The following is a 23,198-nucleotide window of genomic DNA, read 5'->3' as shown; positions in this document are numbered from 1 at the left end:
AGTAATTGGGGGATTGAAACCAGGTGTGTAAGACAAAGACAAAACAAATGGAAAATGAAAAGAAAAGTGGATCGGCGATGGCTAGAAGGCCGGTGACGTCGACCGCCGAACGAACAAGGAGAGGGACCGACTTCGGGGGAAGTCGTGACAGGTGGACATCTTTAAGCAAGTGGGGACAACATTATGTGCAATGCCCGTTGCATGAAATGTTTCAGTGACTGTTGTAAGCCTGTTTAGGAACATTAAGCTATTTCAAAGACTGCTTATTGTTTTTTCTTTATCTGTTTGTAAAAAAATGCATCTACCACTTTCATCTGTCCTAACTGTCAAATCATGGGAATTCCAATCATTGTCCATGGCGCTGAATCCGCTTGTAGGCTACATTTGCCTGTTTGTTTGTTTACCTTTCACGTGGTGAAGTCGCTACTGGCCATATTAACAGTGATGGTAGGCTATAGCTATATATATTTGGTGTAAGTCAGTGGATATTCCCTCTTTCTCTTTATTTTGGATCTTTTTACAGCTCCTGTGAAAGTTTGGATGTGTGTAAAACCATCCATACCCACTGGGTAAATGCTAGTTGAATCAACTTTGTTTCCATGTAATTTCAATGAAATTACATTGAACCAATGTGGAATAGACATTGAATTGGCGTGTGTCCAGTGGGTAGTTTACGTTGTCTAAAGCCTAATATTATTTGCCCACGGGGAGAAATTAGGGCCTCTGTAACTATATTTAGCCTATTTAAAACAAGTTGTCGTTTAGTTTTATTAGAATTATTCACTGTCTTTTTAGGTCTTATCAATAGTGAATTGACACTAACTGTCACGTCTACTCCCGCTCCCCTCTCCGGAGCAAGAAGTTGCCAGTCTACTAACCACTGGTCCTGGCAACCCATCATTACATACACCTGCCCCTCATCATTAGGCACACCTGGACTTCATCACTTCCCTGATTACTCCCCCTTTATCTAGCACTCCGTTGTTATCACCCATCAGGCAGTATTGTTTCTGTGTTCATGTTCAGACGCTACGCTTTTTTGTTTATTTACACTGTTCGTTCTTATTAAACTCACCGACTGCACCTGACTCCCTGTGTCTTCGTTACACTAACATTCACATAAATTTGATGACAACGCAATACATAAAAAACCTCTAAATAACCACATATTTAGCCATGGACAACATTCTGATTGGCCAGTAAAGACAGTGCTTACCTAGCTTGTGGACCTACAGGAGACAGAGGAGAAACCAAAGCCCACTCCTGCAGAACTCCTTCTGCTCTCCTCTACTGCTCTTTTTCGAGAAATGTAAAAACACCTCTCTTCCTTCACTTCCTGTTCATGATTCACCCATCAGTCGCTATATGGACAGAGGCAGAGGCCCTGAATGGCATTTCTGTTGCAAAGTGAGAGACAGAGTGCTGGGCAGTTTGTGATGTGTCAGGAGTTGCTACATGGGGAAAAGGTTTGACAATCAATGGCATGATTACAACATAGTATGTCTAGTCTGCAATAGCATGTACAAATGTCTAGTAATCTTTACTAGACCTTTACTACACATATACAAAAAAGAAGGTCTACACCGACTTTCTCGCCTCCTCCTCCTGCTCTTTTTCGGGAAATTAAAAAACACCTCTCTTCCTCCACTTCCTGTATTTGATTCACCCACTGACTCACCCATCGGTGGTGTTGCAGTGGCCATGGTAACCGAGCTACACCGCTAAAGTGTTCCGGTAGTCGTCCTGTGTCATACCTCTCAGCTTTTGGGGTATTCAGGAAAGAGAAGCTTTGATGGATATCAAAACAATCAATCAAAAACATCCTTTAAAAACTAACATTCAGATATTTTACAAGATGAATAGATAACGAGAAGAGAGAGACAGTGATGGGTGTGTCAGTGTGGGGTTTGGTCTCATAGTCAGACAGTGACAGGGTTTGTTTGTTTGGACATCAGTGATTGATGAGGGGGGCTGCTACCTTCCAATCACAATGTCACTTATTTGAACTTCCTGTTGAATGCAGTATGTCTTACAAGCCCTTAACCAGCAATGCAGTTCAAGAAATTGAGTTAAGAAAATATTGACTAAATAAACAAAAGTTTTTAAAAATCTAATCAAATCAAAAAGTAACAAGAAAATTACATAACAATAACGAGGCTATTTGCAGGGGACACCGGTACCGAGTCAATGTGCGGGTGTACAGGTTAGTCGAGTTAATTTGTAAAGTGATTATGCATAGATAATAAAAAGCAACTAGCAGCATATTTCTCCTTGCAAAGCATTAGTCAGCACAATGAAATAAATACTGACACATCTATCAATCTTGTTGGTTGATATCTGGTACTTGTATGTCTACTGTCATTCTTCCATTGCATAGGGCCAGCTTTTTTTCAAATAAAATCAAACTTTATTGGTCACATACTCATGTTCATGTTCAATGTTTTCTGAAAAAGGGTAACTGACTGTTATGTCATAAAGTTCAGAATGTCAAATATTCTGCATTCTTATTTACATCCATATTCCAAAACCAAAGACCTATATTCAGAGATCAAATGCCACTAGACATTGTATAGGCTAATTTAGTTTTTTTTTTAAAGATTAATTGCAAACTAGATAGACTATGTAAGAACCATCAATTGTTCAAAAACCTCAAAAGAAAGATATTGCAATACATACATTATTGGTAAAACATCTATTCATATATGTATCTAAGCTGTTAGTTGCATCTAAATAGAACTAGATATCTCCACTTCTACATGCAGTGGCCTTGTGTTGTCACGTGACATCCACTTTCCCACGTCATCATACAAACTAATTCCACGCGCCAGCCAACGAGGAAGTACCTGCATACAGTCGCGAGTTGTTTATTTACAAGAGAGACAGACAGACAATGTTGACAAATTGTTAGCGGTCAACCTGCATTTCTCGCCGCATTTGAGTGTTTTCTTTCGGTGCATATGCAGACGTAGGAGTTACATTTGTTGCCGCTAGCCGGCTAACAGCATCAGCTAACGTTAGCTGGCTAATAGTTAGCGAGCAGTATTTACTTGCCAAAAATTTCACTTGGCAACCTTTGCAATCATTTTAGTTAGCCTAAAGGCTATATGAAAAGGCTATATGAATTGGCTTTATTAGCAGTTGCTCTGATGATGCTTGGAACGAAATGACTAGTGAGATTAGCCAGCCAGCTGTAGCTAACTATCAAACCGCTGCAATGGAACTTATGCTTACGTGCGCGTCCTCCAAAACGCCTTCCAATATAATGAGGTATGCATGCTCTACGTGCGTGTCCCTACAATTCCTGTAGCTTTCGAACAGACTGATATGTGAGGATATTTATATAATCGTAATATTGTACAAATAACAATAGTTAGCCAATATTTTCTACAAGGTAAAGCCCCCCAAAATACTGTAAGGAGTAGGCTATTGTTATTCTGCCACCAACACTAAAGTCTTATCACACCATCCCATGCCCATTTCCTGTAGGGAATAGGTGATGATGCAGCATGACCAAAGACCCTATGCACCATGGCACAGACTGAAATTAATTGGGACCAACAGATACCTTTACCAAAGCTTTCCCCATTCCATGCCAAGATTGCTGTGGCACTAGTGGCACTGCTCTGCTTCATCAATAGCTATGACGGAGACTTTGTGTTCGATGATTCCGAAGCCATTGTCAATAACAAGGTAATAATCTACTTATCACATACTCACTACATCTTCAAGGATGCAGTGTCTATAAAAGCGTGATCTATTCAAAGTCTGTATTGTGTGCATAATTTCAACAGTAGTTTAAAATAACCTCACAGCCACAGTACATACTGCATACAGTACAGAGTATACTTACAGTTGAAGTCGGAAGTTACATACACCTAGGTTGGAATCATTAAAACTCGTTTTTTTAACCACTCCACAAATTTCTTGTTAACAAACTATAGTTATTGCAAGTCGGTTAGGACATCTACTTTGTGCACGACACAAGTCATTTTTCCAACAATTGTTTACAGACAGATTATTTCACTTAGCTCACTGTGTCACAATTCCAGTGGGTCAGAAGTTAACATACACTAAGTTGACTGTGCCTTTAAACAGCTTGGACAATTCCAGAAAAGGATGTCATGGCTTTAGAAGCTTCTGATAGGCTAATTGACATAATTTGAGTCAATTGGAGATGTGGATGTATTTCAAGACCTACCTTCAAACTCAGTGCCTCTTTGCTTGACATCATGGGAAAATCAAAAGAAATCAGCCAAGACCTCAGAAAAACAATTGTAGACCTCCACAAGTCTGGTTCATCCTTGGGAGCAATGTCCAAATGCCTGAAGGGTACCACGTTCATCTGTACAAACAATGGTACGCAAGTATAAACACCATGGGACCAAGCAGCCGTCATACCGCTCAGAAAGGAGATGTGTTCTGTTTCCTAGAGATGAACGTGCTTTGGTGCAAAAAGTACAAATCAATCCCAGAACAACAGCAAAGGACCTTGTGAAGATGCCGGAGGAAACAAATACAAAGTATCTATATCCACAGTAAAACGAGTTCTATATTGACATAACCTGAAACGCCGCTCAGCAAAGAAGAAGCTACTGCTCCAAAACCGCCATAAAAAAGCCAGACCGGTTTGCAACTGCACATGGGGACAAAGATTGTACTTTTTGGAGAAATGTCCTCCGGTCTGATGAAGCAAAAATTTAACTGTTTGGCCATAATGACCATCATTATGTTTGGAGGAAAAAGGGGGAGGCTTGCAAGCCGAAGAACACCATCCAAACCGTGAAGCACAGGTGTGGCAGCATCATGTTGTGGGGGTGCTTTGCTACAGGAGGGACTGGTGCACTTCACAAAATAGATGGCATCATGAGGTAGGAAAATTGTGTGGATATATTGAAGCAACATCTCAAGACATCAGTCAGGAGGTTAACGCTTGGTTGCAAATGTTTCCGCCAAATGGACAAAGACCCCAAGCATACTTCCAAAGTTGTGGCAAAATGGCTTAAGGACAACAAAGTCAAGGTATTGGAGTTGCCATCACAAAGCCCAGACCTCTATCCTATAGAACATTTGTGGGCAGAACTGAAAAGGTGTGTACGAGCAAGGAGGCCTAAAAACGTGACTCATTTACACCAGCTCTGTCAGGAGGAATGGGCCAAAATTCACCCAACCCATTGTGGGAAGCTTGTGGAAGGGTACCCAAAACGTTTGACCCAAGTTAAACAATTTAAAGGCAGTGCTACCAAACACTAATTGAGTGTATGTAAACTTCTGACCCACTGGGAATGTGATGAAAGAAATTAAAGCTGAAATCATTCTCTCTACTATTATTCTGACATTTCACATTCTTAATATAAAGTGGTGATCCTACCTGACCTGAGACAGGGAATGTTTACTAGGATTAAATGTCAGGAATTGTGAATACTGAGTTTAAATGTATTTGTCGACGTAAACTTTCGACATCAACTGTATGTCATATTCCAAGTTGTACATGCACTTCAATGTATGTGTAAAAAATAAAATATATATCCCTATACATCTAAAGTAGTTTTTTGTCACATCTCTTTTCTGATGTGTCTCTCGCAGGACCTGATCCCATCCACGCCTCTCAACAACATCTGGAGAAATGACTTCTGGGGAAGTAAACTGAGCAGCAACAACAGCCACAAGTCCTACAGGCCGCTCACTGTCCTCACTTTTAGGTAGGATACACGTGCATATGACATACACACATGCATGCCATGAACTCATGTGGGCACTCACAAGACTGTCCGCAAGGTAGCTCTGTCAATGTACAGAAAGACAGACAGATCTAAAAGTTGGATCATAGCTGCCTCAATTCATCCAAACAACTTTTGTAAAGAACACAATGCTAAGATGACCTTGGAATGAATTGATGGATAATTGTTGAAAACACAATTTGGTTCTCTGAGGATGTCAGAGGTGGGTCCCAAGTGCTATTCTTCTCTGTAGAATTGCAATTAATAGGCGATGAATATGTACAGTATATTACTTTGACTGGTTTCAGGATCTCAAAATTGCATTTTATTTTCCCTTGACATACACTATATATACAAAAGTATGTGGACACCCCTTCAAATCAGTGGATTCGGCTATTTCAGCCACACCCCTTAATGACGGGTGTATAAAATTGAGCACACAGCCATGCAATTTCCATAGACAAACATTGGCAGTAGAATGGCCTTACTGAATAGCTTAGTGACTTTCAATGTGGCACTGTCATAGGATGCCACCTTGCTAACAAAGCAGTTTATCACATTTTTGCCCTGCTAGAGCTGTCCCGGTTAACTGTAAGTGCTGTTATTGTGAAGCGGAAACATCTAGGAGCAACAACGGCTGAGCCGTAGCGAGGGTACAAACAGACACTGGTTAGTCAGGCTGATTGAGGTAGTATGTACATGTATATATGGTTAAAGGGAATATGCATATATGATTAACAGAGAGTAGCAGTAGTGTAAAAGAGGGGGTGGTGGGGCACGGGACACAATGCAGATAGCCCGGTTAGCCAATGTGCGGGAGCACTGGTAGGTTGGCCCAATTGAGGTAGTATGTACATGAATGTATAGTTAAAGTGACTATTCGTATATGATAAACAGAGAGTAGCAGGACCTCTGGTGTAGAAGTCCTGGATGGCAGGCAGCTTAGCCCCAGTGATGTACTGGGCCGTACGCACTACCCTCTGGTGTGCCTTGCGGTCAGAGGCCGAGCAATTGCCGTATCAGGCAATGATGCAACCAGTCAAGATGCTCTCGATGTTGCAGCTGTAGAACCTTTTGAGGATCTCAGGACCCATGCCAAATCTTTTTAGTTTCCTGAGGGGGAATAGGCTTTGTCGTGCCCTCTTCACAACTGTCTTGGTGTGTTTGGACCATTCTAGTTTGCTGGTGATGTGGATACCAAGGAACTTGGAGCTCTCAACCTGCTCCACTACAGCCCCGTCAATGAGAATGGGGGCGTACTCGGTCCTCCTTTTCCTGTAGTCCACAATCATCTCCTTTGTCTTGGCTACGTTGAGGGATAGGTTGTTATGCTGGCACCACACGGCCAGGCCTCTGACCTCCTCCCTATAGGCTGTCTCGTCGTTGTCTGTGATCAGGCCTACCACTGTTGTGTCGTCTGAAACTTAATGATGGTGTTGGAGTCGTGCCTGGCCATGCAGTCGTGGGTGAACAGGGAGTGCAGGAGGGGACTGAGCATGTACCGCTGTGGAGTTCCAGTGTTGAGGATCAGCATGGCAGATGTGTTGCTACCTACCCTCACCACCTGGGGGCGGCCCGTCAGGAAGTCCAGGAACCAGTTGCAGAGGGAGGTGTTTAGTCCCAGGATCCTTAGCTTAGTGATGAGCTTTGAGGGTACTATGGTGTTGAACGCTGAGCTGTAGTCAATGAATAGCATTCTCACATAAGTGTTCCTTTGTCCAGGTGTGAAAGGGCAGTGTGGAGTACAATTGAGATTGCATCATCTGTGGATCTGTTTGGGCGGTATGCAGATTGGAGTGGGTCAAGGGTTTCTGGGATAATGGTGTTGATGTGAGCCATTACCAACCTTTCAAAGCACTTCATGGCTATGGACGTGAGTGCTACGGGTCTGTAGTCATTTAGGCAGGTTGCCTTTGTGTTCTTGGGCACAGAGACTATGGTGGTCTGCTTGAAACATGTTGGCATTACAGACTCAATCAGGTTTATTAAAAATGTCAGTGTCGACACCTGCCAGTTGGTCAGCACATGCCCGGAGCACACGTCCTGGTAATCCGTCTGGCCCCGCAGCCTTGTGTATGTTGACCTGTTTAAAGGTCTTACTAACGTCGGCTACGGAGAGCGTGATCACACAGTCGTCCGGAACAGCTGATGCTCTCATGCATGCCTCAGTTTTGCTTGCCTCGAAGCGAGCATAGAAGTGATTTAGCTCGTCTGGTAGGCTTGTGTCACTGGGCAGCTCGCAGCTGTTCTTCCCTTTGTAGTCTGTAATAGTTTGCAAGGCCTGCCACATAAGACGAGCGTCAGAGCCGGTGTAATATGATTCAATCTTAGCCCTGTATTGACGCTTTGCCTGTTTGATGGTTCGTCGCAGAGCATAGCAGGATTTCTTGTAAGCTTCCGTGTTAGAGTCCCGCACCTTGAAAGCGGCAGCTCTACCCTTTTGCTAAGTGCGAATGTTGCCGGAAATCCATGGATTCTGGTTGGGGTATGTACGTACAGTCACTGTGGGGACAACGTCCTCGATACACTTATTGATAAAGCCAGTGACTGATGTGGTGTACTCCTCAATGCCATCGGAAGAATCCCGGATCATGTTCCAGTGTGTGTTAGCAAAACAGTCCTGTAGTTTAGCATCTGCTTTATCTGATCACTTTTTTATAGACCGTGTCACTGGTGCTTCCTGCTTTAATTTTTTACTTGTAAGCAGGAATCAGGAGGATAGAGTTGTGATCGGATTTACCAAATGGAGAGCGAGGGAGATCTTTGTACGCTTCTCTTTGTGTGGAGTACAGGTGATCTAGAATTATTTTCCCTCTGGTTGCACGTTTAACATGTTGATAGAAATTTGGTGGAACTGATTTATGTTTCCCCGGCCACTTTCTCCGGCCACTAGGAGCGCCGCCTCTGGGTGAGTGGTTTCCTGTTTGCTTATTTCCTTATACAGCTGACTGAGTGCGGTCTTAGTGCCAGCATCTGTCTGTGGTGGTAAATAAACAGCCACGAAAAGTATAGCTGATAACTCTCTAGGCAAGTAGAGTGGCCTGCAATTTATCACAATATACTCTACTTCAGGCGAGCAAAATGTAGAGACTTTCTTAGATTTCGTGCACCAGCTGTTGTTTACAAATATGCACAGACCCCCCCCCTCCTCTTACCGGAGTGTGCTGTTCTATCTTGCCGGTGCAGCGTATATCCCGCTAGCTGAATATCCATGTCGTCATTCAGCCACTATTCCGTGAAACACAGGATATTATAGTTTTTGATGTCCTGTTGGTAGGATATTCGTGATCATACCTCGTCTAATTTATTGTCCAATGATTGCACGTTGGTGAGTAGTATTGACGGTAACGGCAGCTTTCCCAGTCATATGATTCCATATTTGTTATTTTATAGTTTTGATGTCTTCACTATAATTCTACAATGTAGAAAATAGTACAAATAAAGAAAAAACTTAAATATGTATTTGTCCAAAGTTTTGACTGGTACTGTATTTGTATTATCAAGTAAGTACACAGTGTCCCATTATATCTCAAGCTAAGCCATTTGATAGTACATTTAAACTCAGTTTTTCACAATTCCAGACATTTAATCCAAGTAAAAATTCCCATGTCTTCGGTCAGTTAGGACCACCACTTGTTTTTAAGAATGTGAAATGTCAGAATAATAGTAGCGAGATGTATTTATTTCTTTCATCACATTCCCAGTGGGTAAGAAGTTTACATGCACTCAATTAGTATTTGGTAGCATTGCCTTTAAATTGTTTAACTTGGGTCAAATGTTTCGGGTAGCCTTCCACAAGCTTCCCACAATAAGTTGAGTGTAACTGAGTCAGGTTTGTAGGCCTTCTTGCTCGCACACGCTTTTTCAGTTCTGCCCACAATATTCCATAGGATTGAGGTCGGGGCTTTGTGATGGCCACTCCAATACCTTGACTTTGCTGTCCTTAAAACTTCTCTGGGATATGTGGGACGTCCCACCTAACCAACAGCCAGTGAAATTGCAGGGCGCCAAATTCAAAACAACAGAAATCTCATAATTAAAATTCCTCAAACATACAAGTATTATACATCGTTTTAAAGATAAACTTCTCGTTAATCCAGCCTCAGTGTCTGATTTCAAAAAGGATTTACGGTGAAAGCACAACTTGCGATTATGTTAGGTCAGTACATAGCCACAGAAAAACACAGCCATTTTTACAGCCAAAGAGAGGAGTAACAAAAAGCAGAAATAGAGTTAAAATTAATCACTAACCTTTGATGATCTTCATCAGATGACACTCATAGGACTTCATGTTACACAATACACGTATGTTTTGTTCGGTAAAGTTCATATTTATATCCAAAAATCTGAGTTTAGGCGGGACGCTACTGTCTCACTTGGCCAAAAGCCAGAGAAAATGCAGCGCGCCAAATTCAAATAGATTTTTATTGTAATCTAACTTTCATCAAATCACACATGAAAGATACCAAATTAAAGCTACACTGGTTGTGAATCCAGCCAACATGTCAGAATTCAAATAGGCTTTTCGGCGAAAGCAAACGATAGTATCATCTGAGGATAGCACCATTGTAAACAAAGAGAGAGAAGCATATTTCAACCCTGCAGGCGCGACACAAAACGCAGACATAAAAATGTAATCATGCCTTACCTTTGACGAGCTTCTGTTGTTGGCACTCCAATATGTCCCATAAACATCAGAAATGGTCCTTTTGTTCGATTAATTCCGTCGATATACACTGCTCAAAAAAATAAAGGGAACACTTAAACAACACAATGTAACTCCAAGTCAATCACACTTCTGTGAAATCAAACTGTCCACTTAGGAAGCAACACTGATTGACAATAAATTTCACATGCTGTTGTGCAAATGGAATAGACAAAAGGTGGAAATTATAGGCAATTAGCAAGACACCCCCAATAAAGGAGTGATTCTGCAGGTGGTGACCACAGACCACTTCTCAGTTCCTATGCTTCCTGGCTGATGTTTTGGTCACTTTTGAATGCTGGCGGTGCTCTCACTCTAGTGGTAGCATGAGACGGAGTCTACAACCCACACAAGTGGCTCAGGTAGTGCAGCTCATCCAGGATGGCACATCAATGCGAGCTGTGGCAAGAAGGTTTGCTGTGTCTCAACCAATTTCTAAAGACTGTTGACATCCAGTGGAAGCGGTAGGAACTGCAAGAAGGTCCCTTAGAGGTCTGGATTCCCAATGAAAACTCATTGAAAAGAGAGGGACCTCTAAAAATTAAAAATCTGAATGGTTTGTCCTCAGGGTTTCGCCTGCTAAATACGTTCTGTTATACTCACAGACATGTTTCAAACAGTTTTAGAAACGCCAGAGTGTTTTCTATCCAAATCTACTAATCATATGCATATATTATCTTCTGGGGATGAGTAGCTGGCAGTTGAATTTGGGTATGCTTTTCATCGAAACGTGAAAATGCTGCCCCCTATCTTAGAGAAGTTAAGGCATTTTGCCACAACTTTGGAAGTATGCTTGAGGTCATTGTCATTGAAAACCCATTTGCGACCAAGCTTTAACTTCCTGACTGATGTCTTGAGTTGTTGCTTCAATATATCCACAACATTTTCCTACCTCATGATGCCATCTATTTTGTGAAGTGCACCAGTCCCTCCTGCAGCAAAGCACCCCCACAACATGATGCTGTCACCCCCGTGCTTCACGGTTGGGATGGTGTTCTTCGACTTGCAAGCCTCCCCCTTTTTCCTCCAAACATAACGATGGTCATTATGGCCAACAGTTCTATTTTTGTTTCGTCAGACCAGAGGACATTTCTCCAAAAAGTACAATCTTTGTCCCCATGTGCAGTTGCAAACCGTAGTCTGGCTGTTTTATGGCTGTTTCCTTGCTGAGTGTCCTTTCAGGTTATGTCGATATAGGACTCGTTTTACTGTGGATATAGATACTTGTGTACCTGTTTCCTCCAGCATCTTCACAAGGTCCTTTGCTGTTGTTGGCACAAGTGATTGGCACTTTTCGCAACAAAGTACGTTCATTTCTATGAGACAAAGCGCATCTCCTTCCTGAGCGGTATGACGGCTGCTTGGTCCCATGGTGTTTATACTTGTGCACTATTGTTTGTACAGATAAACGTGGTACCTTCAGGCCTTTGGAATTTGCTCCGAAGGATGAAGCAGACTTGTGGAGGTCTACAAAAAAAAGAATTCTGAGGTCTTGTCTGATTTCTTTTGATTTTCCCATGATGTCAAGCAAAGAGGCACTGAGTTTGAACGTAGGCCTTGAAATACATCCACATGTACACCTCCAATTGACTCAAATGATGTCAATTAGCCTATCAGAAGCTTTTAATTTTCTGGAATTTTTCAAGCTGTTTAAAGGCGCAGTCGACTTAGTGTATGTTAACTTCTGACCCACTGGAATTGTGATACAGTGAAATAATCTGTTAACAATTTTTGGGAAAAATTACTTGTCATGCACAAAGTTGATGACGTAACCGACTTGCCAAAACTATAGTTTGTTAACAAGAAATGTGCGGAGTGGTTGAAAAACGAGTTTTAATGCCTCAAACCTAAGCGCATGTAAACTTCCGACTTCAACTGTACATATATGTACTTTGTTGATATCATTGTGTATTATTGATATATTTTATTCAAATCTGTTTTGTCGAATTCATGCTGCAATCTCTTTTATTATGAACCCAGGCTCAACTACCTCATGGCTGGTGGGCTGCACCCAGTAGGCTTCCATGTGCTGAACATCGGCCTGCACAGTCTCATATCAGCGCTGATGATCGACATGTTCTCCGTACTGATCGGTGGCTTGGCATACGATGGGAATGGGAACAGGCTCAACCACGCACCCAAAGCTTCTCTCCTGGCTGGTCTTCTCTTTGCAGCGCACCCCGTTCACACCGAAAGCGTAAGTAGACAAACATCGTATGGGATGGAGGGATGTAAGAAATAGTGAAAACACACAGACGGGTACTATGAAGCAACCATTGTTGCGTGGCTATCACATAATATTTGTTTGGTTTTATTGAGATTGACTGAGATGAGAGGAGGAGACCTATGAGATGGATACTGTACGCGCAAATATGAAAAGTGGGAGTCTTGGGGATTGAACCCGGACCCATCACAAGGGGCAATACGTAGTCCAGAGTCGGCAGTGCTGTTACCAAAACCAAACTCCGGCACTGGGGCTATGACGACACTGGGTTGTTAGCTCAATAGAATCAGAATGGACTAGAAGGGACGTCCTTAATCAATGCAATATTCCGTGGTGGATAATCGTGTAATGGCGGCCATATCTGGTGTACCATTTGATATGTTAAAATTTTGAACTGATAGACTTTGTCCAATTCTATGATTCCCCCTCTGGCAAACAATATCTCTTCACTTACTTTCCAAAATAATAACAGCCTCCCATCACTACATGTGTTCCAACATCCGCGGGTGTTTGTTGTATTAAACATGCATTAGAGCCATGCCAGGAACAAAGGTCCATCTAATTCGGAGTGTGCATCGAAAAGGTGTGCGTTTTGAGCGAGGCCCAGACTATTAAAAGCTTATTCATACCCGGTGGTGGTGTGTGAGGGCTGCGGTGCCCGGCTGGAGGGCTGCACCCCCCCCTGCTCTCGGCTGGCTTTAATCAGGGAGGGCAACGGGCTGAGGGAGACCTGGGGGTGGGAGCAGGCAGACCACAGACCCAAGGCCTGCTGCACTTATCAAAGGAGATAGCCCCCAGGATTCCAGGACGTATGCAGTACACACTATACAGACACAGTATAAATCATACACACACGCACACTATATGTAATATACTCTCTCACACACACACACCGACAGAAAGAGGGAGAGAGATACACACACATGCACTGCACACACAGGCCAGTAATGAGAGACTCCTGCGCTGGATGTTAATTGGCTGCTGTCAGTAAGGCTGTTATATACAGTACAGGAGCAGATACAGAAAAAGAGTGTATTTGCGTTATTACATTTGATCATGTGCAGGTTGTTAAAATATACATTCTGACTATCTGTTGGCTGACACAGTTGCCTTCATCATTTCTGGTCCACCAGAAGTGTCCAAGGGCAGATTAGATAATAGATATTGATTTTCAACTGGACATGTCAGATGACGGAATTCTGTCTCTCATACAGCAGTTAACCTTTCTGGCGCAGGCGTTCCGCTAGCGACCCACCTCGACAACATCCGGTGTAATTGCAGAGCGCCAAATTCAAAATACAGAAATAGTCATAATAAACATTCATAAAATACAAGTGTTATACATCGGCTTAAAGATGAACTTCTTGTTACTCCAGCCGCTTGGTCAGATTTCAAAAAGTCTTTACGGCGAAAGCATACCATGCGATTATCTGAGGACAGCGCCCCTCTTACGAAAGCATACAAACGTCAGAAATAGCGATAAAATTTGTCTCTTACCGTTGAAGATCTTCATATGGTTGCAGTCACAAGAGTCCCAGCTACACAATAAATGTTTGTTTTGTTCGATAAAGTCCATCTTTATATCCCAAAAACTCTGTTTTGTTTCATTAATCCACTGGCCAAAAAGCGGTCAAAACATGCAGACGAATACATCCTAATAGTACCGGTAAAGTTTGTCGAAACATGTCAAACGATGTTTATAATTAATCCTCAGGCTGGTAATTGTCTAAATAATCGATAATATTTCAACCGGACAATAGCGTATTCAATAGAAAGGAAAAACAACGAAGGGCGCGCAAACCAGCACTGCATGATTCTACAGTCCACTGACAAAGGTCTCGTTCTTCTTCATTTTTCAGAAAACAAGCCTTGAACAATGTCTAAAGACTGACATCTAGTGGAAGCCATAGGAACTGCAATCTGGGTCCTAACCCATTAGATACTCTATAGGCATTCAATTGAAAATACCCACATCAAAAAACAAATCCCAGGTTTTTGCCTGCCATATCAGTTCTGTTATACTCACAGACATTATTTTAACCGTTTTGGAAACTTTAGTTTTTTCTATCCAAATCTACTAATTATTTGCATATCCTAGCTTCTGGGCTTGAGTAACAGGCTGTTTACTTTGAGCACGCGTCTCATCCAGATGTCGAAATACTGCCCCCAAGCCATAAGAAGTTATTAAACCCGTCTTTCTCTCTTTCAGGTGGCAGGGATTGTAGGCCGGGCAGACCTACTGTGTGCACTGTTCTTCCAGCTCTCCTTTCTGACCTACTGCAAAGCCTTCAGAGGAGGTAGGTTTTGTATGCATTAAGTATGGTGTGTCATGGTTGCTTGAATGTATACAGAGAGATTAAGAACATGCATCACATCTATAGGCACAAGTCTCATTCATGGTTTCAGATTTCCTAAGTTAACATAGTTGATATGTCTTGGAGGTATATATTACACACACAGAGACAGACAGACAGACAGACAGACAGACAGACAGACAGACAGACAGACAGACACAAGACAGACAGACACAAGACAGACAGACAGACAGACACAAGACACAAGACAGACAGACACAAGACACAAGACAGACAGACACAAGACAGACAGACACAAGACACAAGACAGACAAAAACAAGACAGACAGACAAAAACAAGACAGACAGACAGACAGACAAAAACAAGACAGACAGACAGACAGACAAAAACAAGACAGACAGACAGACAAACAAAAACAAGACAGACAGACAGACAAACAAAAACAAGACAGACAGACAGACAAACAAAAACAAGACAGACAGACAGACAAACAAAAACAAGACAGACAGACAGACACAAGACAGACACAAGACAGACAGACAGACACAAGACAGACACAAGACAGACAGACAGACACAAGACAGACACAAGACAGACAGACAGACACAAGACAGACACAAGACAGACAAACAAAAACAAGACAGACACAAGACAGACAGACAGACACAAGACAGACACAAGACAGACACAAGACAGACACAAGACAGACACAAGACAGACAGACACAAGACAGACAGACACAAGACAGACAGACAAACACAAGACAGACAGACAGACACAAGACAGACAGACACAAGACAGACAGACACAAGACAGACAGACAAACAAAAACAAGACAGACAGACACAAGACAGACAGACAGACAGACACAAGACAGACACAAGACAGACACAAGACAGACACAAGACAGACAGACACAAGACAGACAGACACAAGACAGACAGACACAAGACAGACAGACACAAGACAGACAGACAGACAAACAAAAACAAGACAGACACAAGACAGACAGACACAAGACAGACAGACACAAGACAGACAGACAGACAAACAAAAACAAGACAGACACAAGACAGACAGACACAAGACAGACAGACACAAGACAGACAGACAGACAAACAAAAACAAGACAGACAGACACAAGACAGACAGACAGACAAACAAAAACAAGACAGACAGACAGACACAAGACAGACACAAGACAGACACAAGACAGACACAAGACAGACACAAGACAGACACAAGACAGACACAAGACAGACAGACAGACACAAGACAGACAGACAGACAGACACAAGACAGACAGACAGACAGACAGACAGACACAAGACAGACAGACATACACAAGACAGACAGACAGACACAAGACAGACAGACACAAGACAGACAGACACAAGACAGACAGACACAAGACAGACAGACAGACACAAGACAGACAGACAGACAGACACAAGACAGACAGACAGACAGACACAAGACAGACAGACAGACAGACACAAGACAGACACAAGACAGACAGACAGACAGACACAAGACACAAGACAGACAGACACAAGACACAAGACAGACAGACACAAGACAGACAGACACAAGACACAAGACAGACAAAAACAAGACAGACAGACAAAAACAAGACAGACAGACAGACAGACAAAAACAAGACAGACAGACAGACAGACAGACACAAGACAGACAGACAGACAAACAAAAACAAGACAGACAGACAGACAAACAAAAACAAGACAGACAGACAGACAAACAAAAACAAGACAGACAGACAGACAAACAAAAACAAGACAGACAGACAGACAGACACAAGACAGACACAAGACAGACAGACAGACACAAGACAGACACAAGACAGACAGACAGACACAAGACAGACACAAGACAGACAGACAGACACAAGACAGACACAAGACAGACAAACAAAAACAAGACAGACACAAGACAGACAGACAGACACAAGACAGACACAAGACAGACACAAGACAGACACAAGACAGACACAAGACAGACAGACACAAGACAGACAGACACAAGACAGACAGACAAACACAAGACAGACAGACAGACACAAGACAGACAGACACAAGACAGACAAACAAAAACAAGACAGACAGACACAAGACAGACAGACAGACAGACACAAGACAGACACAAGACAGACACAAGACAGACACAAGACAGACAGACACAAGACAGACAGACACAAGACAGACAGACACAAGACAGACAGACACAAGACAGACAGACAGACAAACAAAAACAAGACAGACACAAGACAGACAGACACAAGACAGACAGACACAAGACAGACAGACAGACAAACAAAAACAAGACAGACACAAGACAGACAGACACAAGACAGACAGACACAAGACAGACAGACAGACAAACAAAAACAAGACAGACAGACACAAGACAGACAGACAGACAAACAAAAACAAGACAGACAGACAGACACAAGACAGACACAAGACAGACACAAGACAGACACAAGACAGACACAAGACAGACACAAGACAGACACAAGACAGACAGACAGACACAAGACAGACAGACACAAGACAGACAGACAGACAGACAGACACAAGACAGACAGACACAAGACAGACAGACATACACAAGACAGACAGACAGACACAAGACAGACAGACACAAGACAGACAGACACAAGACAGACAGACACAAGACAGACAGACAGACACAAGACAGACAGACAGACAGACACAAGACAGACAGACAGACAGACACAAGACAGACAGACAGACAGACACAAGACAGACAGACAGACAGACACAAGACAGACACAAGACAGACACAAGACAGACACAAGACAGACAGACAGACAGACAGACACAAGACAGACAGACAGACAAACAAAAACAAGACAGACAGACAGACACAAGACAGACACAAGACAGACACAAGACAGACACAAGACAGACAGACAGACACAAGACAGACACAAGACAGACACAAGACAGACAGACAGACAGACACAAGACAGACAGACACAAGACAGACAGACACAAGACAGACACAAGACAGACAGACAGACACAAGACAGACAGACAGACACAAGACAGACAGACAGACACAAGACAGACAGACACAAGACAGACAGACACAAGACAGACAGACAGACACAAGACAGACAGACAGACAAACAAAAACAAGACAGACAGACAGACACAAGACAGACACAAGACAGACACAAGACAGACACAAGACAGACACAAGACAGACAGACAGACACAAGACAGACACAAGACAGACACAAGACAGACAGACAGACAGACACAAGACAGACAGACACAAGACAGACAGACACAAGACAGACACAAGACAGACAGACAGACACAAGACAGACAGACAGACACAAGACAGACAGACACAAGACAGACAGACACAAGACAGACACAAGACAGACAGACAGACACAAGACAGACAGACAGACACAAGACAGACAGACACAAGACAGACAGACACAAGACAGACAGACACAAGACAGACAGACAGACACAAGACAGACAGACAAAAACAAGACAGACAGACAGACAGACAAACAAAAACAAGACAGAACAAAACATTTTGGACACACCTACTCATTCAAGGGTTTTTCTTTATTTTTACTGTTTTCTACATTGTAGAATAATAGTGAAGACATCAAAACTATGAAATAACACATATGGAATCATGTAGTAACCAAAAAACGTGTTAAACAAAATATTAAATTTTTGAGATTCTTCAAAGTAGCCAACCTTTGCCTTGATGACAGCTTTGCACACTCTTGGCATTTTATTGTTTGAATATTTAATTCAGAAACCATTTTATCATTTGAATATTTAATTTATGAACTACGTCTCACTTATCTATGGATGTCTTCTGCAGGTAGGGAGAGCGAGGAGAATTTTTCCATCCATTGGATTGCCGTGAGCCTCTTGCTGTGCGCTGCGGCCATGCTCTGCAAAGAACAAGGCATCACAGTCCTGGTAGGGGCGTCAAAACATCCTCACCTTACTGTTAAATAAATGCGACCTAGTAGCCGCTTTTATCCAAAGTACGTAGATATTTAGTATGTGATCCCTGCGAGAATTATACTCACAACCTTGGCATAGCTAACGCCACTCTCTTGATGGTCATATACAGTACATTGTGTTTATGACTAAGCTTGTGTAATGGAAGCCAAATACATTTGTAGCCTATATTTAACTCTTGTGAACTTGACCCAGCAATTATCTGATGAAGATGTCTGTCGCTGGTCTACATTGTGCTTGAATGTCTAATCTCTAATGTTTCCCTCTTCTCTCAGGGGGTGAACGCTGCCTTTGATGTCCTTCTGATCTGTAATGTAAATGTGTACGAGCTGAGCCAGAGGCTGTTCCTCAGGAGGAAAGCAGAAGACGTGAGTAACTAGCATACTACTTACAATGTCCAATATGTCTTTATTCTACAAGGTATGCTAGTGTGCTACAAGGTATGCTAGAGGAGTAGGACGTAGACGGCGGACGTAAAGGTAATGGCGGACTGAACGAAGTTATGTAGAGCACCTCAAGATAAAACATAATATTCGAAATATCTGCTAAATTAGACTAAAATATTAGCACTAAATAATCTGGTGGGTGATAACCTTCAATCTGGATAATAACACAAAACAAATCCTAAGACTAGAGACATTTATCGACAAATATTACGAAAATAAGCAACACCCAAACATGATGGAGAATAAGACAGGGGAACCGAATCAAAAATGAAAACGTGACTCCTCAACCGACACGGATGATCTAATATTCTCAACACCAGCAATGGTAAAGGTTGAAACCGATCTGTTAAAATCAATAAATGACAAACTGGGTATACTTGAATTAGTTAGTAAAGATATAAAAGACTTGAAGGCAAGCCTAGAGATGAGTGATGAAAAAGCTGCGACATTGGAGAAGGAAACACACGCGCTAAAAGTGACGGTCAATAAGATTGAAACCGAAATGAATGAATTTAAAAAGGAGAACAATGTTCTGAAAGAATGCTTACTGGACATACAAACTAGATCCATGAGAGAGAATTTGGTACTTACAGGTATCCAAGAGAAAGAAGGAGAGGTTCCTGAATCTGTAGTTAGAGAGTTCCTTTTTGCAGCGCTTCAGATTCCACGCGAAGTTATCGATAAGATCCAACTTGAACGTGTACACTGCCTCGGACAGAGAGGGCAGAGGTACGAACACCCAATCGTTGCCAAATTTGCCTCATTTAAAGATAAAATAATGGTTAAAAGCCTGGGTAAAAGACTTGCTGGGACCAAAATTGGCATGATTGATCAGTTTCCGAAAGAAATTGCAGAACGGCGCAAAGTTCTGTATCCAATTTTCAAAGAAAATAGATTAAAAGCGAAACGAGTAGCTCTCGTCGTTGATAAACTATATATTGATAACCAGTTGTTCAGAGACACAAAGATTACTCCATGGTTATTTTAAAAATTACAAAGTTCTCATAGATGAGGAAAATAAACACAATTCAAGCCCGGTTACTGATTGTAACAATACAATACAAAATATAGCTTTTCTATAAATCTTCACATATAATTAATTGAACACAAGCACTATTTCTATATAGTGAAGATAAAAACTAAGTAAACAGAAGGCACAGTATGTGTGGATGGTGTGGTGTGTGTTTATTTTTATTTGTTATGTTTGGAAAGTTGAGTGAGTGAGTAATGAAATAGTTGCATATCCCAGAGCCAGTGTATTGCTGTGGGCCGGGTATGAGAGGGCTTTCAATGTTGTTCAGATGATGGATATACTTTTATAATGAATTACACGTCTTACTTATTTATTGTCCTATCATGGGGAACTACATTTTTAAAATAAATTATATCTAATTATTTATTATCCTATTTTAATGGTACGGTCCATGGCCCTATACCCTAGACACCCACATGAATGGCCCAGATACTAAGGAGAAGTCCCTAACTGTTTTATGTGCATGCTGTATGTGGTCTGTATGCAGCCAAAATGAGGTCAGGGACCAAGAGCAGCACTGCCCCCTCAAGATTCTGAGCCTGCTTGGCAGGGTTGGTCCTGCAAAGCCAAAACCCCCTAAAGGGAGAGCATAATAAACAAGGAAATTCTCAAAGCTGCTAATGAGAACCTTGATGACCTTGTACCTAGCCGGTGGGGATTCCGTTGGGGTGCCCCCACCCAGGCAGTGGCAGTGGTGGCAACACTAGCTGCAGTAACCCATGTGGAGGGGGTCACACTCGGACATTCAGAGAGAGGGTATATTTTTGTGGCCCTGGTGGCACGAAACCAATCGGACTGCATGGAGATGCTTGGGAACATGGTCAAAATGGATGACCGTATTGTGGGTGTTTCAGGAAGAAGGTGTACATTTGACCTCCATCATCTAGGATGTGACAATGGTAAATAAATCTCTACATTTATGCTCATTTTTTGCGCGGTCTTGCAGGCCTTCTCATGCAGCTGCAACTGCAAGTACATTTGTAAATCATGACCCATCTTGAGTTGGGCTCTGGGATGGTGCAATTGTTGAGAGGGTGAGCTTATGGTTGTGTGGGGGTAAGGGCTGAATGTGTGTGGGTGTATGTGTGTATCCCACAACTGTTGCGAAGGAAGAAGTAAAAGATGTTAGGGACTATAGAGGATGATTCACAGCAATATGTAATAAAAATCGAGGTGAGGGCGATGGAAATGCATTTGGCAATGGATCTGCTTCGGTTCGGTGGATGGTGCTGTGTGCACTTTTCGAAGGATGGATCCCAGTCGGTCCGGGGCTGTGCGATGCGGTGGGTCGGGGGTGGTCTGCCGGGCATTGGGATGACAACCCAACTCGAGATGGGGTCTTTTGGCGGGTGGAATAGTGGGACCAATTGGCGGTTTGCTTAGTGGAGATGCAAATGTCATGGTACAACTATATAGACACTCAATCATTATGTTACTTTTTAATAGGACGTTTACAAACATATATTTTGATAAAAATAATTGAAAGGTGTGTCTCATTATGGAAAGTGGTGAAATAAGTATAGCCAGTTACAATTGTAATGGCTTAGCAGATAATAAGAAAAGACGATCAGTATTTACCTGGCTAAAAGAGAAGGATTATAATATCTACTGTTTACAGGAAACCCATTCGACAGTTTTAGATGAAGTTTTGTGGAAAAAGAACTGGGGGGGCAAAATATATTTCTCCCATGGGCAAAGAAATTCAAAAGGGGTGATGGTTTTAATTAATAATAACTTTGATCCAAATGTGCAACTTGTCCAAACAGATCCTCAAGGTAGATGGATTATTTTAAATATGTTATTGGACAATAAACATATATGGCTTATTAACCTATACGGTCCGAATAATGATGATCCAAGCTTCTTTGACAATATATATAAGAATGTATCAACTCTACAAGCAACACTAGCCTCTATTATTATAGTGGGAGATTTTAATACGGTCTTAAATACCTCTATGGACCGGAAAGGAAATCACACTACAAACTATCACCCTCAGGCACTTAAGGAAATCAGGAATGTCATGGATGTATTGGAATTAGTGGATATATGGAGACTTAAATACCCTGACCTAGTGAGATATACATGGCGGAGGCTTAATCAAGCTAGTCGCCTTGACTACTTTCTTATATCATTCTCTCTGGCACCAAAAGTTAAAAAGTGTTTGATAGGGGACAGAATGCGGTCGGACCATCACATAATTGGCATATATATTACTCTTACAGAATTTCCACGTGGGCGAGGATATTGGAAATTTAATCATAGCCCTCTAGATGATAAATTGTTTAGAACTAGGACAGAAGAATTTATAACTGACTTTTTTAGACATAACATAGGTACAGCAGATCCCCATATTGTATGGGACACTTTTAAGTGTGCCTTCAGAGGCCATGCAATTCAGTACTCATCTATAAAACAAAAGCAATTTCGATCAAAAGAGTCCATATTAACAAAGGAAATTGAAGGACTAACAGTACAGTTAGATAACAATAAAAACGGTACCATAGAGGCACAGAATAAGTTAGAGGAAAAACAAAAAGAAATGGAGGAACTTATTCATGAAAGATCCAGTATAATATATTACAAAAATAAATCGAACTGGATGGAATATGGGGAAAAATGCACCAAATTATTTTTCAATCGTCAATATAGAAATGCTACCAAAAAAAACGTATTAAAACTTGTTACAAATGATGGAGTCACGCATGATTCAC

General features: G+C 41.9%; 1 protein-coding gene across 4 annotated transcripts in view; it reads left to right on the top strand.

Annotated features, from left to right (window-relative positions):
* The first annotated feature begins 2,792 nt into the window (after positions 1-2,792).
* Positions 2,793-23,198, top strand: part of tmtc4 (transmembrane O-mannosyltransferase targeting cadherins 4) — a 45,926-nt gene continuing 25,520 nt past the window's right edge. For 3 of the 4 annotated variants that reach the window (XM_055870941.1, XM_055870938.1, XM_055870937.1), the window contains exons 1-7: positions 2,793-3,267; positions 3,487-3,690; positions 5,584-5,699; positions 12,403-12,619; positions 14,856-14,947; positions 18,864-18,960; positions 19,281-19,373. In XM_055870941.1, the coding sequence (XP_055726916.1) occupies positions 3,529-3,690; positions 5,584-5,699; positions 12,403-12,619; positions 14,856-14,947; positions 18,864-18,960; positions 19,281-19,373 (777 nt within the window). In that variant the 5' untranslated portion in view covers positions 2,793-3,267; positions 3,487-3,528. The remainder of the gene's footprint in view (positions 3,268-3,486; positions 3,691-5,583; positions 5,700-12,402; positions 12,620-14,855; positions 14,948-18,863; positions 18,961-19,280; positions 19,374-23,198) is intronic. The other variant, XM_055870939.1, reaches the window with a different exon arrangement.

This window comes from Salvelinus fontinalis, chromosome 19, assembly GCF_029448725.1.
Source record: "Salvelinus fontinalis isolate EN_2023a chromosome 19, ASM2944872v1, whole genome shotgun sequence".
NCBI lineage: Eukaryota > Metazoa > Chordata > Actinopteri > Salmoniformes > Salmonidae > Salvelinus > Salvelinus fontinalis.
The sequence above is the reverse complement of the archived record's forward strand: the minus strand, read 5'-3'. Positions and strand labels throughout refer to the sequence as shown.